We start from the raw sequence: 13091 nt of genomic DNA, 5'->3' as shown, positions 1-13091 counted from the left end.
GTTAAGTAGACACTTGAGCACTTGTACTTCTTTGAATTTAGAAGTATCTGACAGGCGAAAGCACTTCTATCCATCCGTGCAACTTTTCAGCCGAACAAGTACTCAGGTGTGTTCTTAAACAGTGCAGTAGAGACAGTGACGTGTTGGTTTAAAGTTGAACTTCCTCACATGGCGTTGGACCACAGCTGTCGAATGGCACCCTGGTGAAGCCAATAGGAATGTCCGCCAGGTGGATTGTACAACATGAAATCATTTTTGGTGATTTTGTTTGAGTTAGATGACAGAAGCCGTTTAAAAAACAAAAAGAGGTCCAGAAGACACAGAGTATGAATTTCAATACAAATAAAAATAATGAAAAAAGATGAATAAAGATGTTAAAGACAAATTTGTTTTCTCGTCTTTTGTCACACTCAACTCATGCCAGTGACAATACAGCAATACAGCTATGCAGAATATACTGTCTAGTGTAGAAACAATTGGTTATTGCATGTTTCATTGCTAAGTATAGGCAGACGAATTGCACAATTTAGGTTATTCTAATGCTTATTTGTCGGCCAAATGAAGGACCTGGGCTGGACATGAAGAGGAAGTGCTATGCTGACACATGTTAACAATATAAAGATGTGGTTTCAACTACCATATTGTTTCAGGGAGCTCCAGAGGTCTGCTCACCCAGTCAGGAGAGAGCAGATGTTGGTAATGTATGATACATATGACAACATAAAGAAGTTAAAATCATTCAGTTCATCACAAGACGGATTCAGCATTAAAAAAAAAAGTTTACACATTTGTCTGATTCTTCCTAATCTATATGTTAGCACATCATTATCAGTTATAGAAAGGGTATTAATATTTATATTGGCTGAGGTATTAAATACAAAAATCATCTGTGTTTAAAAGCAAATATAGAAAAGACAAATTGAACTTGTTGTAAATTCTATAAACTTCCCAAAAAACTTTTTCTGGAAATTCAAATGTATTTCATGGGGCCTCCACAGATGGCGTCACTTGGTTATTATAATCTTTAACATTTTTAAAGATTTTTAGAATTAATATCCCAAATAACATTTTGTGATATTGTCAACATACACTAACTAAAGGAGGAAACTTCTACATGTGTACTGTGACTCACGTGTGATGTTTCACTCCCTTCAGTAGTAAACATGCAACATAAAGCATCTGCCATCATGTATTCACAAGGTACACAAACATGGTTTGAACTATCAAAATGTTCATATGATGTATTTTAATATAGATTAATTGAGACTATGGCAGCTGAGATCATGATAGGCTACTTTAATTTCACAATACTTCTGAACTAGCTCTCTCTCTCTTAAATCACCATTGCAGAGTATTGTTATGGGATTTTTATGTAGAAAAATTCAGGTAAATTCCAACTGTGAATTTATTTACATAAACGAAACTGTAAAATGAAACAATACAGTATTTAAAAGCAAAGAAATAACAGTGTGAACAGTTTTTACTTTTGGAATTCACAGCAGCTCTTTTTAACAAAAATGACATTTCTTTTAGACATTTTTAAAATTCACATTTCTCTGCTATAAAGAAGTCAAGCATGTCCTCTACAGGTGTTGAGTTCTGCTTCTTATCGGTCCTGTTTAGATAAAAGCTGATTGGTGGGTCAGCATGTGGATTAGTGCGTAAATTGCAGTGATTGTGATTCATACCAGACTGTCCTATCTGTCGATCTGTCCTTCCTTGTTCTCTTTTTTAAAAAATATTGTTTGTTTGACCCAGATTTATAAAACAATCCTGAAACTTTAACATTCCTTGACAACAAGATTCACCATTTGTCACCAGAGAATTGACCACTGAATAGCTTAGGAAAAATCTTTCATGTGAGCGTATGGTAAGCCTTTCTGCCTCTGACGTGCAGATGGTTGGACTTTTTAATGCCACTGTTTAAACTACACGCTCACATGATTAAGATAAAAACCTGAAAGATGACATGCAGCACTTTAAACTCAGTGGTTTGTCATATTTGATTCAAAAGACACTTTAAAAAAAAATCAGCTTTTTATTGAGACAAAAGTTGAGATTCAGAGTGAAGGATGAAATACACAGTGATGAGGAGGATGATGATGAGGAAAGTCACTCTGCTGCTGGATATTAGGTTGGGCCCACTATGAGGACACACAGAGATAATAAAGGACAAATATACAGTATAATAACATTACAAAAACAGCTGACCTCTCTGTCCTCTCCTTACCTCAGCACCGTAGCTGGCTTGGTACTCCGTCAGCAGCGGCGTCCTGCTGGACTCTGCGTGGTAGACAGTCGGCTGTACGGGGGCCAGAGGCAGGGTGCTGCTCTGAGGGATGTGAGGAGGGAAGGTTTGCATCTCGAAGCAGCACCTATCAGCACACTCAGTTTCCCATGCACAGCTGAAGGGGAGAAGAAAGGAGACAAAAAGCCCGGAAAATTCATATTAAAGGGCAACATGTGAGAAGAATTTGGAAAAATGTGTTGACGATGTGAGGTGTGTGTTTATGACTCACCAACTGCACCGCCTGCAAGTAGGCTGAAGGAAGTCTCTCAGTCCAACGGATTGTCTCAAGCCCCTCAAGTAGGCACTGGTCTCCCAATTTCCAGCTAATCACAAGTGGGAAGTACCAAAACACATTTGCACTTTAATGCAATTTAGAGATTTTGGTACTTTAGTCTCTGCAGAGTTCTTACAGGGAAATGAATGAATATTTTAGTACTTAAGACTCAAGATTACTTAAAGCAGTAGTTGCACCACTCTCAGGTCTTTCCAGTAAATGTGTAGCTTGTTTACACTTTAGTTTTTGTGCAAATTAAACAAACAAGATTTAACATATTAATTAATGAGCTTTAGGGGTGTAAGTATGTTAAGCTAAGCTAACTGGCTCCTGACTCTAGACTGTTATTGATCTTCTCATCTGACTCCCACCAGGAAAGTGAATAAGCATATTTCTGCTCTGGATGTTGTCCTCTTCTTTTCTTTATACATTTCTTTCACAGTAATCTGTTCTGTCATTATTTACAGATTTTCTCAAGCAGGGTTGATACTTTATAAATTATACATTTCTGCTACTTTGCGCTTGGTCTTAACTATCTTCTGGTGAAATTACCAAACCTCATAACCTCACATAAGTGTGAATTCCCTTAATCTTACTGTAAAAAGGTCATTTATTGGGTTAGATGACAGTTTTCTAACCTTTGACAATGGGAGAAGAGGCCACAGGAAGGTTCAGCAGGTGCTGCAGTCCGGCCTCTCTGCACACACAACTGAGAAAGCTTTCACAGCAGGCCGGAACAACATGGGACGACAACACAATCACACCTAAAAGTACACACGTATAGATTGGGATTATAAAAATAAGCCACTTTGGCAGGTAACATACAGCTCAGAGATTCTTCGGTAGGTTTAAAAAAAAGGCAGCTTTAACAGTGAAACCACAAAGCAAAGATAATTGTTTCAAATACTTCAAATGTTCTATCACTGTAACTTGCAGCTTACTATTAGTTCACAACGACCAGATAAATCCAATCAAACTCTTCTGAAGTGAAAACAGCCGTCTAACCTTCCTCATAGAGAACGTCAACCTTCTGCTGCAACTCGTCTTTTGCCTCCTGCTGCTCCAACACATTTGCTGTCAGTAGAAGATAATAGATTATCAGCTTATTATTATTGTTATGATCTTAGCTATGTGTGTGTGTGTGTGTTTTAGGTAGAGAGGGGTTCTTACCATTTCCACCAAACACATAGTGCAGATGGCCTTTCCCCTTCTTGACAAGTAAAGGCCCAGTCTCCCTCCTGGCCTCTGTCAGGGCGCCGCCGACAACCCCAGTCGCCTCAGAAACAGGAGAGAGGATGCCAAATGGAGGTGAGGAGATGACGTGGAGGGAACAAGAGGGAGGCTGGGAGACAGAGTGAGGGGAGTGTAAGGAAACCAGTCAGAAACAGATGGAGGTTATTGTGAACTTGCCGCAGCTGTGAGTGTGTGTTGATGCGTTTCACCGGTGAAAAGGAGCCATAGGTGCTGTTGGTTGTCTTGTACAAGTATTGTTGAAATATAGGCCAAGTTTCACGTTCAGTCTATGAAAACAACACAATCAACAAGAAAGAGTGTAAATCTATAGATCAGTTAACATGTCAAGTCCATCCATTCATCCATTCATCAATCCCTCCAACCTGAGGTGGGCTGATTAATGCTGGAGCAGGTTTGGCTTCAGTTCTGTGGTTCAGCTGGTTGTCCTGTAGGTGGCGCTCACTAAAGGGATTATAGTCACCACTGTATGTCGTGACGAATCTCTCCCAAGGCTGCACACCTGGAGTCTGAAAGGAAAACACAATGTTACCTAACAGGAGTTAACTGTGTGTGTGTGAGGGCGGTCAGTAGGTTAGCTGATGCACAGCTTTTAGGCAAACAGTGATGGAGGAAGTATTGTGATCCTTTACTTCAGTAAAAGTAGCAATGCCACACTAAAAATCCTGCTCTGAAAATGTTACTAAAGTACATTAGTATTACTAGAAAAACTTGAAATATCAAAAGTAAAAGTACTCAATCCAGAAAAATGGCCCCTGTGAGTGTTATACTAATATCTATGAAGTTGTTTATTCCCCTTGGAGATTTAAAGATTTATTATGCGATGTTTTTATGAGTCTTGTAACATTTTTATTCATTCTCATTAAATAAAGAATAACTAAAGATCAAATACGTTTAAATAATGAAGATTAAATTCAAAAAAAGATTATTGGATTATATTACTGGTGAATTAATGTAAGTGGTGTTTTACTGTTTGTAGTTGTATTTATAAAGTAACTGCAGCTGTCAAATAAATGTAGCATGAAATAGAGAAGTGCCTCAAAGTTGTACTTAAAGTGAGACTGTGTAACTTTTCAGTCAGGAAATAACACAATCTTCCTCTCACAAAAGACATGATGGACTCATATGCAATACATCATACCTATAGACTATATATAACTTAAAGATAATATGACATTGCATCATAGGTGAAAAACGCCATTAATAAAAAGAAGGTTTTGGTGGAGTGGAGTTTAAACTGAGTTGTAAATTTTAGTAGGAAATATTTGCTGTAATCACATTTCTGAAGCTGTTGACAAGATTAACTCTACCAGGTACAATTTTTAAATTAAAAAAAATAGAATTGCAGTGGTACAGTTGTGAGATTACCGTACATTAATAATAAAATAAGAATTTAGATGCATCCTCTGACATTTTTCATCTAAACAAATAATCCGTGGGAGAAAACAGTTAGTATGCATGAGCTGAGATTAGTGTTGTGGTGAGGCGGTAAAGCTGACTGACGTGTTGTTGCTGTTTGTGGTGGGTGACGAGTTCGCCTGGAGGCTGCAGACTCAAGTGTACATGAGAGAAAAAGGTCAGCAGCTGTGTGTTGAAGTAATAGTAGCTGTGGCAGCAGTAGAAAAAAACAAAAAACATTTTAACCTCCTCGTTTCAATTCAAAACACACTAGAAATAACAGAAAACGAGTCACGCGATTGCATAATTCAACTCAAAGATGCATAAACAGAAGAAGAATCATATTACTTAAATCTCAAGTCTTTACCTTCAGGTCTTTCCAGGGAATCATCTGATGTTTTTTTGATTCCTCTTCAGTGGATCATCATCACAGCATTGAAGCTGAACTGAACTGAGGAGCCAGACTGTCAGACTCTTTGTAGGAGCCAGTGGAATGTTCACTGTTTTGTTGCTGTTTTTAATTAAATTGTATTTATATTCATTTTATTCACTATGGCAGCACGCACAGTTACTGCTAAACCAGCAGTAAACAGGAAACTGCTTCTTCTTATGGGTTTTAAGATGAGTTTTCTCCTCTTCTGGACCACAAGCTGTGATATGCAAACTATTAAATCCCTCATATAGTTGAAACTTCATCCGGTTACACTTGTTGAACAAATAAGCAGAGGATCTGCTGCCTTCTAATGTTGTATTGATTGTTTTTACTCTGTTTTTACATCTTTATTTTCAGTTTTTATGACAGTATCATCTCCAAATGTGTGTACATGTTCACACTTTTATTTATTCAATCTTTTAAAGTTTGTTTCCAGTTACTTTTTATAGTTTAAATGTCTACAAAGCACTTTGAAACTGCCTTATGAATGAATTCTGCTATATAAATACATTTGCCTTCATACAAAATAATACATCATGTTTATTAGAAAATATGACTGATTAAAAATAAACATCATGTCTCAAAATTACAAATTGATTACATGAAAATAACTATTGTGAAAAAAAATTTTTCCCCGCAAATACAGCAAGTATCTCAATATCTCAGTGATTGAGGATCCGTCAGTTTGTATGCTGCCTGTTTTTGCATCATTACTGAGGAAATGCAGACAATGCTGACATGTGTCAGTCACAAGTGTGAAGGGAGTGTTATTGCGCCACCTACTGTTTAATAACAAAAGTGCAGAACATAGTCACAAGATTGAACCCACCCTGAGTGTAAGGAGTCACTTCTCTATCTCTAATAAGTGAATAACATAAGTAGTGGGAAGCATTTATAACACCTACATTTCCACATTTCAATCTGGATTTTTTTGGATCACAACTTAATTGAATATTTGCAACCTTAAATAAGATTTCTGCAAAATCATCTGCACCTTTATTATAAATGTAAAATGTAAACAAGTTCTGAAATCTCAAGGATTTGTTTTGACAGTACAATGAAAGTAATATCAAATCAATGGTCCGAGGGGCTGACAAGCAGCTGATAAGTCACCAGAATACCCAAGTCTTATTTTCAACCACCATCTTGGTATCTTGTAGTGAGATCAGGCACTAAACCCTTATTACACAACAATCATCATTATCATCATTATAGTAAATATTATTAGCAAAAGCACATTTTTTTCCCTCAGTTGAAATGTCATTGGTTGCTGTTGAAGGTGTGTTGGTAGAAAACTTTGGCATTGGCAGCGTAATCCATTTTTATGGTGGCACCAATACTCTTAGCCCCGAGACTAGCGCCTCCAAGGGCTGAAGACTGCCTCAAAACCAGGAGGCTGTAGCCATGGAAACGACCCTTGAACTTGTCAGATGATGCCACTTTATCCAAGACCTCATTAAACCCTGGACAGAGACAGAGAGACACAGAAACAAAGCCGAAACAAAAAAGATTTAGCGGATCTTTTGACTGCTTCACCTCCATTTCTTTCAGTGTGAAAATGAAAGTAAAATCCATCCACGCAGACACTGACCTGGCTTCAGAAGCTCCCAGCTCTTCCACACTAAGCCTTCACACAGGATGGGCAGGCCGAGCTCACCACTCAGTAGAGGCTGTTCATGAGAGGTATTGAAATAGTCAATGTTTATAGGAAATGAGTGAAAACATAGCGTTGTATGTGTGTGTATGTGTGTGTGTGTGTGTGTGTGTGTGTGTGTGTGTTACCTCCTGTGCTTCAAGTAAAACAGCTTCTACATGTTTTGCCAGGACTCTCCCAGCCTGAGTGAACACATACCGGCAGAGAGCATCCCCTGCTTCTGCACCTTGAACACATACACGTAGTTTTCATTTTACCTTACTTTCTAATCTTTTGCTTTCTCTTCACAAAACCAAGCAGATTAGATGCAGCACCTACCTTCAGCCAGCTTCTTACAGAAACCAGCAAAGTGGGACTTCTGGAAGTTTCTGTAGAGGTGCGGCAGCATGCCCATCAGATCTGACACCTGAGATGAATTATACATGATTTATTTCCATATTTGTCATAACATGCAACATCTGAGGGTACAGCCGTCGTTCTATGTGACTTCCAAAGATGAAACTTCACAGAACTCAGCTGGTTTGACTCGTCATGAGCGGTTTTGCTTCAAAACCCAGCTCATTTCTAACCCTGATTAGAACATTATTTACTAAACTCAATGTGCTACGGCTCCAAGAGACAATTATTATTAGTATTAATTCATCTTCTGATTACTTTTGAAATTATTCGCTTAATTGCTTGATCTATAAAATGTCAGAAAATACTCATAAGACTAAAAAAACAGTAAATATTTACATTTGAGAAGCTGGAACTAGTGATTTTTTGGAATTTTTTTCCTAAAAAAAAAAGACTTAAATAATTAATCAATTATCAAAATCATTCCAATTTATTTTTTGTTGATCAACTAACTGATTAATTCTTTCAGCTCTACTGTGCTTTATTCAGCATTTCCTTACTTTACCTTGACTGGTATTATTTTATAAATGAACATATTTCTCTGACTGACCTGGAAGTACTCCATCATGGCTTTTTTCACGTGTTTAACATCATGCGGAGGAGTGACCATTTTGTCCTTGGCATCAAACACCGTCTTTACAGCCAAATGAGAGATCCAGAATGCTGAGATACAGAAAGAAGTCTTAATATATATTTGTGTTTAGTGTATATTTCTGTTGTTTGCGTATGCTTACATGTCTCCATTCTTACCGGATCCTTCATCACCCATCATGTGACCCCAGCCTCCGCAGCCGACGTGCGATCCATCAGGATTGACTAACTTGCAGTTAGAGCCAGTCCCTGATATCAAGACTACACCTCCTGGAGAGAAAACAGAGACGTCTCATTGAACTGTCTTTTACTACACAATAATAGCTGACTGTGTAGATTTTATTAAGCCATAAAGTGTGGAAAGATACCTGAAGATGATACCTCAGGGGGTAAAGTATCAAGCCTTGCCCTTTTATGACATTTTAAGGTCATGATTTCAACTGTGTGAGTGTCTTCTAAATGTAAATGTAGCTGGTACAAAAGTAGCTACAAAGTAAATCCATCAGAAAATGACTGGTTACCACGATCACTGGCGGTTGCCACGGCGCCGATGGCATCAGTAGTGATGAAGTAGTGCTTGCTGAGATTGGGGAACAGTTCCTTCAATTGAGCCATCAGATGGTTGATGGCCTCCTTCTGCTCCCCTCCACTCAGAGACATGCCCTACACACAGAGACAGGATATATGTCTTTAATCTTGTCTACTTGTCTTTTATTTCTTACTCTATAAAACACTTCAGAGGTCAAAATAAGCGTGACGGACAGTTTGACTGACCAGTGAGCACAGGGGGGTGTTTGGATCCAGTCCCGCCTCAATCTTGGCTCTCTGGACCATGTCGTTGATAGTTGTAATACATTTGTCCACACCAACCAACTACACACACACACACACACACACACACACACACACACACACACACACACACACAAACAACAACGTAACCTTTAGAATAAAATCAGTTTTTCTCATTTATGGGTGTATTGATTGGGCTATAGAGAAAGATCAATCAACTTCTCTGCATCTAGAGTATATTTAGTGGACACATAAGGCAAGTATAAACCCCTGGATCCCCTCTTTCCTCCCTACATTTCATCCTTTATTTCTTTCATTTCTGCTCACCCAGTGGTTGGTGGACGGTCCCTTCGTCTCTGCCAAGATCTTCCCATCTTCTGCCACCAGCAACGCTACGGAGTGACTCCCTCCACTACAGACAGAAATACAGTTACATGGGCACCAAGGCAACATCAATAAAACTAATTATTATGCATTTTCTGTGATATAGAGAATTACAGAAAGACTTTTCACACATATTCATATGTAAAACTGAAGATACATTTAATACTCCAAAAAACACTAGTGAGGGGAAAATATCACGAGACATCAATAAAAAAGCTTCCTAGTGTTCAATGAGAAGACTAGTCTGTGCTCAGAAAAAAAAATAGTATTCAAGATGACCACCGTGCAAACACGACTAACTAACACCAGCAACGTCTGACAAGTCACAAAAACAAAGTTAGACCAGTTTTTTGTACATTTTAAATCATTCTCACCCCTCTACTCCGCCGAACACCGTTGCCATGTCTCACTTCCTGTTTTGGTCCTGACACCCTGATATCGCGAGAACAGCAATATCGCCAATAGCTCCAACCTGCATTGCCTGCAATGCTAATCAATAACCAGTAGGTGGCAGTTGTGTATTTCCATGTGTGTATGGGGCACATGAAAAGTTTTTTATAGGATGTTTGAGGCCTAAATTAGAACAACCTGCAACAAAAATAAACCAAATTAACCACTATAATGTTTGTATGCCAGAATAAATAATGCTATGGTGATTATTATAAAGGAAAGCATATAGAATAGCAGTAGGCCTAAATGTTGGTTTCTGTAAGATAAGGTTTTTGTATGTTTTATATCAGAATCAGCTTTATTGGCCAAGCATGTTAATACATACAAAAATTTGACTGTTTTTTTGTGGCTCTCAGTGTGCTTACACACCATAATGTTGAGGAAGATACACAAGAACAAAAAGCTGAACAAAGATAAGTAAACATAAATATATCACTATGTATATGCAAATTGGTGAAAAAATAGATACATGCACATGGAAACAAGTGCACAACAACAACAACAACAACACACAGTGTCTATAAAAAGGTGAAACAGTTTCGGTGAACTTAGCAGGATGCAAATGGTGCAAAGGTGTGTAAGAGTGCTGACAGATACAGACAGCAGAAATACCCTAATTAGAATAACCTGCAACTAAAATAGACCAGATTAAACACCAGGATAAATAACGCTATGGTGATTGTTTAATAGAACATATAGAACCGCAGCAAATGTTGGTCTATGTAAGGTATGAAGGTTTTTTCCTAATACTATGTTTTATATGTGAGAAATACAGCCTGACAGGACAAAAACAGGCTTTTCCAGTCTTATGAAAGAAGCCTGGCCAACCAAAAAAAAAAACTATTGACTCATGGTTTAAAAATCCACACTTAGTGTCAAGAATAATATTGACAGAGACTTCGCACCATTTGGTTATGGGCTGAAAAACAGGGACACAAACTATGAGTTACACTGTGAGCCAGCAGGAGGCATCTGCAACACATTAAGGCAACAATTAGGGACTTGCTTCTGTTTGCCAACATAGGCTGCTTAAAAACAATTATCATTCCTTGGCTTCTCAAAATTCCTATAATTGGTCTGTAATTATATCTGAGTACTACTAGAAGGTATTACAATCGACCATTATGGGGCATGTATGGATAAGATGTCCCGCAGTTTATTTGCTCATATAATCATCACCTGTTGCTTGTGCATGTAGTTTACATGTAGCTATAGTCTATATTTTCGTTAGAAAGTGTGCGTGTGTCATTGCTGAAACCAACAGAGAAGTTACACAAGAGTGAGGAGGTGGGAGGAGAGGAAGAGGAGCGGCTCGGTGCGCGCTGCTCACTCCTCCTGCAAACTGAGCTGCGTCAAACACTGCATACTTACTACCATACCGGATATGAGCTGAGCCAGCCTTCAATATAAGTGTAATTACAGTATATCAGATTTTTCCTTTATAACATCCTTAATTTTGTATGATTTATTGTCTCTGGAGAATTATAAAACCCAGGCACAGCGTGAACTTTGATTAATATTTCTCAAACCCTCTTGAGTTAATATTGAACTCTCCATTAGATAATAAGATTTAACATTAACACTGCACGTTGTATGTTAATGTTAATTTGTTGTTTTCATAACACAAAGTAGTGCTGCTAGATTTGATATTACCTCTGAGAGATAGCGGCATTCTGTCACTTCTCATCTTTTTCATCAATTTGAGATAACTTCTGACTAAATTAACTTGATGATCTTGAGTTGGGATGCTATTTTCTGACATGTTAACTCCACTCTGACATTTCAAAGGTGTTGACAAAAGTGATCAATTCTTTATGGATTGATAATCATTCTTATGGGACCATTGGAATATTTTTCTGTTGGGCCCATTATGAGACCCTCCCCTCACCTTGCGGCCCTCTGTGCATTATATATGTAACCTGTCACCTCTGTGTTGATCCAAGGAGCAACCTGTATTTGATGCTACAATGCAACCTGGCCCCAGGATTTCTGTCCATCAATACAATAAATATATATTGTATGTATATAGTATATAAAAGTTTGTTGTGATTTGATTACACGCACATTTTTAAAGCAATATTCACCATGTGAACACAATAGAAATTAAATTGATTAAGAGCTTGAAACTAGATTTTGACATATGGTCACTCAATAAGTCAGGGCCTCAAGATAAATAAATAATGCATGCTAGCAACTGAGAAGTCTGCAGTCTTGCAGACTTATACAACATGCCCACTTCACTACACGATCTTCTCAATCTCAGTGTTGTCACAGTAACGGCATGCTACACAACACACACCCCTAACCCTAACCATCTCCCTGCTCATGCCTAAACCTAACCAAGTGGGTGTGTCCTGTAGTAAAGTGGGTGTGTCCTGTAGATACTGCAAGTCCGCAGATAGACCTACTTGGACCAACCACTGCTCGGTGATGGAAAAAGTGTGAGTGTCGCCACTGACACTCAGTTCATAATAATCATAACACTGCAAATGCAAGGGTTTTCATCTGTGGGTCATAGGCTCAATCACCATAGTGTCACCTTGTTCAGCGATAGATACTGACTTAAAGGTGCAGTGTGTAGGATTTAGTGGCATCTAGCAGTGAGGTTGCAACCAACTAAATAACCCCCCCCCCCCCCTTCCAAGTGTGTAGGAGAACGTACGGTGGCCGTGAAACTCATGAAAAACACGAGCCAGTGTTTGGTTTGTCCATTCTGGGCTACTGTAGAAAGGCGGTGAACATGGCGGGCTTCATTGACGGGGACCTGCTCCATATGTAGATATAAAGGGCTTTGTCATGACCTCGCTCAAGTGGCCACAACAAAAAGGAGACACACCATGATAAAGAGGTAACAAAAGATACATGTATTAAACAAATTAAGCCAAATTAAATAATAAACAAAATAGTTATGGTATGGAGTGTAGAAATCAGTGGTATCAGTAGTGTTCGTGATGCATGAGTGAAGAATGTGTGTGTGCGTGAGTGTTGGAACATGCATGAAAGCGAAGTAAATAACTGAGGCAGCATAACTAAACCAAACCAGAACAGGTGCCTAGAGGGAGAAGTAGAAAGCAGTCAGAGGAGGGAGAGAGACTGCCGGAGCTGCAACCCGGACTTTAATAACTTGGCAACCCCGCGAGCCATCAGGTGTCGCTAGTTGCCATAACAAGCACCTGTT

General features: G+C 38.6%; 3 protein-coding genes across 4 annotated transcripts in view; all 3 read right to left on the bottom strand.

Moving 5' to 3' along the window:
* Nucleotides 1–2021: 2021 nt before the first annotated feature.
* On the bottom strand, nucleotides 2022–5714 carry LOC121889395. Its single transcript, XM_042401313.1, has 9 exons — nucleotides 5581–5714; nucleotides 4181–4324; nucleotides 4007–4084; nucleotides 3735–3906; nucleotides 3570–3638; nucleotides 3203–3328; nucleotides 2520–2613; nucleotides 2231–2405; nucleotides 2022–2144 (listed from the first exon to the last, which is right to left on the bottom strand). Exons 1-9 carry the CDS (start codon nucleotides 5602–5604, stop codon nucleotides 2061–2063), a joined length of 966 nt encoding a protein of 321 aa, XP_042257247.1. The 5' UTR covers nucleotides 5605–5714; the 3' UTR covers nucleotides 2022–2060.
* A 900-nt stretch (nucleotides 5715–6614) lies between these two features.
* nagk (N-acetylglucosamine kinase) lies at nucleotides 6615–11305 on the bottom strand. The gene is made up of 10 exons (XM_042401213.1): nucleotides 9838–11305; nucleotides 9407–9491; nucleotides 9062–9160; nucleotides 8809–8950; nucleotides 8447–8557; nucleotides 8247–8359; nucleotides 7619–7706; nucleotides 7429–7526; nucleotides 7238–7316; nucleotides 6615–7109 (listed from the first exon to the last, which is right to left on the bottom strand). The coding sequence occupies exons 1-10, from the start codon at nucleotides 9864–9866 to the stop codon at nucleotides 6907–6909; spliced, it is 1047 nt and encodes a 348-aa protein (XP_042257147.1). The 5' UTR covers nucleotides 9867–11305; the 3' UTR covers nucleotides 6615–6906.
* Nucleotides 11306–12762: 1457 nt separating this feature from the next.
* The window catches only part of LOC121889333 (meiosis 1 associated protein), a 66599-nt gene continuing 66270 nt past the window's right edge, over nucleotides 12763–13091 (bottom strand). For both annotated transcript variants that reach the window (XR_006093502.1, XM_042401201.1), the window contains one exon: nucleotides 12763–13086. The gene's annotated coding sequence lies outside the window, so the exon portion shown is untranslated. The remainder of the gene's footprint in view (nucleotides 13087–13091) is intronic.

The sequence above is a fragment of the Thunnus maccoyii genome, chromosome 22, assembly GCF_910596095.1.
Source record: "Thunnus maccoyii chromosome 22, fThuMac1.1, whole genome shotgun sequence".
Classification (NCBI taxonomy): Eukaryota; Metazoa; Chordata; class Actinopteri; order Scombriformes; family Scombridae; genus Thunnus; species Thunnus maccoyii.
Note: the sequence above shows the minus strand (reverse complement) of the source record. Positions and strands in the feature narration are given on the sequence as shown.